General features: G+C 32.6%; 1 protein-coding gene across 1 annotated transcript; it reads right to left on the reverse strand.

Annotated features, from left to right (window-relative positions):
- Window positions 1–639: 639 nt before the first annotated feature.
- LOC113047571 (5-hydroxytryptamine receptor 3A-like) lies at window positions 640–4617 on the reverse strand. The gene is made up of 5 exons (XM_026208950.1): window positions 4532–4617; window positions 3972–4144; window positions 3724–3884; window positions 2269–2479; window positions 640–1105 (listed from the first exon to the last, which is right to left on the reverse strand). Exons 1-5 carry the CDS (start codon window positions 4564–4566, stop codon window positions 924–926), a joined length of 762 nt encoding a protein of 253 aa, XP_026064735.1. The 5' UTR covers window positions 4567–4617; the 3' UTR covers window positions 640–923.
- Between the last annotated feature and the right edge of the window lie 546 nt (window positions 4618–5163).

Consider the following 5163-nt stretch of genomic DNA (forward strand, 5'->3'; position numbering starts at 1 on the left):
GTGTGTAATGGATTAATAATAATATAAATCATATTTGGCGCAATATAAACTGTGGAAGTGTCTTTTTTGCATCAGACATATGTCCCTTTGCTCACATCTGATTGGCCCACTTTCAGTTTGAGATCTCTTAACCAGAACATAACCTGGCCCAGAGCAGGTTAGCCGTGGAGTATAAGTTTCCATGGCAATGAATGCCTGGAAGCATGTAACCCTCTGAGCATGTGTCATCATTTTTGGGTCTCACTTGTGGCCTGTAGCACGAAGCGAGATAAAAACTCAGAGTTGCAGATTAAGTGTTGAGTTAACAAACTCTCAACATGTTTACTGTTGAAATATATTTAGGACATGTCAGAACAGTAGACCATGATATTTTGTAACAATTTATTTCAAGGTGTCTTTGTTACATGTACTTACTATTATAATATAATTAAATTATGCTAAATTACATGCAAGTAACCCCAAGCCAAACCCTAATTCTAACCCTAACCACACAGTAAGTATTATTAATATTTTCAATATTTCAGAAATACAAGAAAATCTGTACAATAAGTGGTAAAACTACTGTTATTGCTACTGTTACAAATATAGTACAAATATAGTTTTAGTTATTTATTTTATTTTATTTTTTTTGCAGTGATTATAATGTCTAAATAATAGTTTTTTATTAATAATAAATAATGTTTTCATTGTGTGCCATCTCATGTATAAGACATCACTATGGAAACCAAGTCCTCTTGAGAACAGACAGAAACACAATAACGGTGATTATGTAAAGAACCAAGAATGTCACATCTATGATTCTTGCCACTCTGGTCCAACACATTGATCTCTGCATCCCATCCTGATCTCTAACTGAGTCTGGAGGGCTCTGCAGGTCTTCTACATCTATGAGAGAAATTACAAAACGTTGCTCTGGATAAACACTATATTTGATTGTGATACAGGAAAATGTTCCTTGTAATCAGACACTTACTATATTGACAAGTAATAGCAGCTGTTGTTTCCACTGATCTCTTCTCTGCTCCTTTAGCCTTCAAAAGATTCACAAGGATGGTCTCCAGAATGCTGATGCCAATGAGACTGAAAATCGCACTGCAGTAAATCCCTTTGAAAACAGGTTTATGATAAGTGAAGATGTTAAAGCTGTTTGTGGAGTTGTTTAATAAACAGTTTTGGAAAAAGTTACTTTATGTTTCAAAACCTTCAGCTCCACATGGTTTCTGATTGAAAGAAGTCAAAATGGAAAGGTAATGATGTCACATGGACATGATTTATTGGTATACATAGGGTCCTGCTGTACATAAATAAAGATTGCTTTGTTAATTGTTTCAATGTTGATTTAATGTGATTTAATTAAAATAGAAAATAAAAAAAGTTTGGTTTTATGTCAAATATCAAAGATATTTCACGTCAAATGTCAAAGATATAACTTTTATATCTTGTTTGATTTATTTTCTTTCACCAAAATAACATTTCATGGTGCAAACCTGATGAAAAATCAATGTCAAGTTTCAGTGTTGATTCAGTGATGGTCTGTTAACCTAAAGCATTAAAACTGGACAGAGATAATCATGTAAAGTTAATATGATTGTATTGTGTTGAGATATACATAATTCATAATACATAATTCAGGTTTTCTATAGAGTTGTAAACACATTTGTAAAAGTAGTATTCTAGTAGTAGTTGAAACAAGGGCCCGTTTGTTTGAGCATTCTGACCAGCCATACAAAGCAAAACTGAGCAATGGCTTCAGTTTGAGGCATCACTGTGGACAATGGAAGTTGTGGGGAGTGTTTTGCAGACCTGTTTGGATTTATTTATTATTATTATTTACAATTCTGTTATTTCAAGCTAAATGACATGACTGTATTCAGAATTGGGGAAGATAAAATGCTCAGTTTAATACTTGAAAAAAGTTGAGAAATTGGTACATTTTTCTTATATGTTTCTGTTTTAAATAAATATTTAAATTAATATTTTGTAGCATATGTATGACCACAGGTTCAACTAAGCAACACAGTGTTACTTAAGCACGTTAAAAGTCAACAGTTTTCACATGCATACAGTATTTATTTTCAACTTATTGTTATTCATTAAGTCCTTCAGCTAATATAAAATCTCTCTCACTAGCTATATAAATCTCTCTCTCTTTGAAATGAATATATTCTCTGTACTCTAGATTCAATGCATGATTGCCAAAATTTGGAGCAACTATGCCTCAACTTTTAAAGCAACTAAGCCTCAGTTATCAAGTCATGCTAGACTTACCAATCAGTGGGAGTTTGTCAGATGTAGAGGGCAGCGTGTCATTGAGTATCAGCAGCAACACAGAAACAGACAGCAGTAAAGTTACTTTAAAGCTCAACTTTTCTGTTCCACTTGCGTCTATGAAGAAGGACATCACATCCAGCACAAGGAATACAAACACCGGTAGGATAATGTTCATGACATACAGTAGAGGTCTCCTCTTGATGGTGATCTGCCATGTACAAAAAGAAAAGTCTAAACAATACAGCGATGAAACCTAACTATTGAGAGTGAGACATTGTAAAGAGGTTTGTGTGTAGAGTGTTAAAATAAATCATATGAATGGAATTTATTAAAAAACAACCAATTATAACACATTCAGAGCCAAACTATCCATTTCATAACCACAGTGTGTGCAAAATATGTGCCAAAACTGAAAAATATTTATCTATATATGTATTTGTCATAATGCATGATTCTGTCAAATTAACAATGAATATGCAATTGGTTTGTAATTTCATGAAAATGTCTAGGCTACCATTAATGAAATTTTATAAGAAACTGATTTTTTGTTGTTGTTGTTGTTTCAAAGAGACTTATTCTTTGAATGTCTTCGCACAAGTCATTTATTAATAATTTAGAAATTAGGTAAAATTATGTTTTATTTTATTTTTTTGTAAAAAATAACATGTTTTTTTTTTTTACCCTGCATGCATGCAAAACTTTTTTAAAAGATTAATAAAACAAAACTAGCAACCTTAAAAATGGCATAATGGGGCACTTTAAGCACTTCCCCTCACAAGAGTCCCTGCTATCATTTTGAAGTGCGTTTCACTTTGTCAAGTGGATGTATAAATGTAATATGAATGGAACCTTGACCCCTCAATTTTAACAGAGTTACAGAGTCTACTCATATACAGTACCTTTCACTCAGCCTCAAACCAGAGAGCAGACCATCACTGAATCAACACTGTATCGATGTTAAAATTTGATATTGATTTTACACTAGTTTTTCACCCTAAAATAATTTTATTTCAATGCTGAAAAAATGTATCGAGATGGATCAATCAATATTTTTTTCAACTTTAATTAAATAACTTATTTTACATTGAATCACTGAAACACTGAAACAATATAAACCCAATCTTGAAAACTGTTGATTAAACAACTCAACAAACAGCATTAGCATCTTCACTTATAAACCATAAACTTTATCTACAGAAGGTCTTATTATTGTCATCACTATGATGATCATTGTTTTATGGTAATCAGTGGTGATCAGTTATTTAGTTGGGCTCTTGACTTGTCTCTGTAAGGCACATTTGTTATGCCATTTTTTTTGCCCTCACCTTTTAAAGGTTTAAATACAATTTTAATATATTCATTTTGTCACAATCTTTGCACATACTCTGTGGTAAAAGAATGGCAACTTGTATATTTGTACATTTAATACAAACCATACCCTATGCTCTGTACCTGATATATCAGCAGATCCTGTGAATTCCATAGAAAGTTGGATGTATAATCAGAAATATCTATACTGAGGAGTTCCCACTCTCCCTGGGCCTGAAATAACTCCTTTGACTCTTGGGAAAGGCTTTTGTTATTAGAGAATGGATTAATGGTAAGCTCCTCCTCTAGAAAATATAAATAATCATAATCATTATAAATTCAATCAGTTTTTTTATTAAACTTTTTTTTTTTTTTCTGGATTATATATTTACTTGTATACACTGCAGAGTGAAGTGTTATGTTGCAGATTTGGGTGTCAAAGGGAAATCTGTACAGGTCCATCTTACAAGCAGTGGTCAGTGCTAAAATGTCAACTGAAACTGATATTCCCCAAAAGCTTAACTGCACATATGGAGACTGCTTTGTTCCAAACTCTGTCTTGATGCTAAACAAACAAAAAATGCAACATTGGTTAATAAAAGTGACAATAAGAAAGACTTTATTCTGTTCTTTTTGTTTCTCTTCCTTCACTGATCCTACATTTTAACATCATTGTTCATCATCAGTGCTTTGTCACTTGATTAAGCACTTAATTATCTAATTACTGCAACACTGCTTTAGTGTTACTTTTTAACATTCTGTAGAATAGAGCCATGACACCCAGCAGGTTTAAAGATATATGATTTATCAGATATATGTACAGCATAAACAAAGCCAATGTGGCTTTTATGTCCTTATACTACTCCCCGTTCTTTTACTAGTCATTTTCCATCCTCTCAGTACTTAATTAATAATAATTAATAATAATAATAATGCAGAAGTGATTTTATACCTTTCTTTGATAAGAATGTCTGGCGTCCAAAGCATATCTTTTTTTACTGCAATTGTTTGAATTCCACAAAAGTCTTCGAACCACCAAAAAAGGCCATTCAACTGAAACTGCAAAATTATTAATATCAGAGTTATTATAAAAGGATCAGTCCATCTCAAGGGGTCATTAAAAATTGTAGGTGGTTGGTTACTATACCATTTTAAAAGTTATATATATATTTTTTGCGAAACCACCAGTTGTTTAACTTTGTATTACTTGGTTTAACCACAGCAGCAGTCTTTGTGTTGACCCATAAAACATTTTGGTTATACAGGTTACCAAGCTAAAGATTTTTGGTCGGAAATAAAATGTTGTAGAATGGTATTCTAATGTTCCCAGAATGTTAATTAAGGTTTGTTTTAGGTTAGCCAGGAAACCTTTCTTAACATAAATAGAACCTTTGTTCCCTATCTGTCGGACACTACGTGTTATGTCAAACGACATATGGGATCTCACTTGCAAGGCCAATCATCTCTTTCATCGTTTAAGAGAAAACGGCAATGAAAATTGGCTAGTGGATTTAACATACCTGAGGCAATCCCCATGGCTACGGGTATAAATTGGCAACAAGTGCATCCGCTCATTATGATTTT

This window comes from Carassius auratus, chromosome 28, assembly GCF_003368295.1.
Source record: "Carassius auratus strain Wakin chromosome 28, ASM336829v1, whole genome shotgun sequence".
Classification (NCBI taxonomy): Eukaryota; Metazoa; Chordata; class Actinopteri; order Cypriniformes; family Cyprinidae; genus Carassius; species Carassius auratus.

Excerpts from the sequence above, each read along its gene's own strand:
- LOC113047571 (XM_026208950.1), bottom strand. The coding sequence starts at position 4,566 with ATGCTTTGGACGCCAGACATTCTTATCAAAGAAAG. Across the intron at positions 4,145-4,531 it reads GACATTCTTATCAAAGAAAG|CATCAAGACAGAGTTTGGAA; the intron begins GTATAAAATCAC and ends TTGTTTGTTTAG. Across the intron at positions 3,885-3,971 it reads TCACTCTGCAGTGTATACAA|AGGAGGAGCTTACCATTAAT; the intron begins GTAAATATATAA and ends TATATTTTCTAG.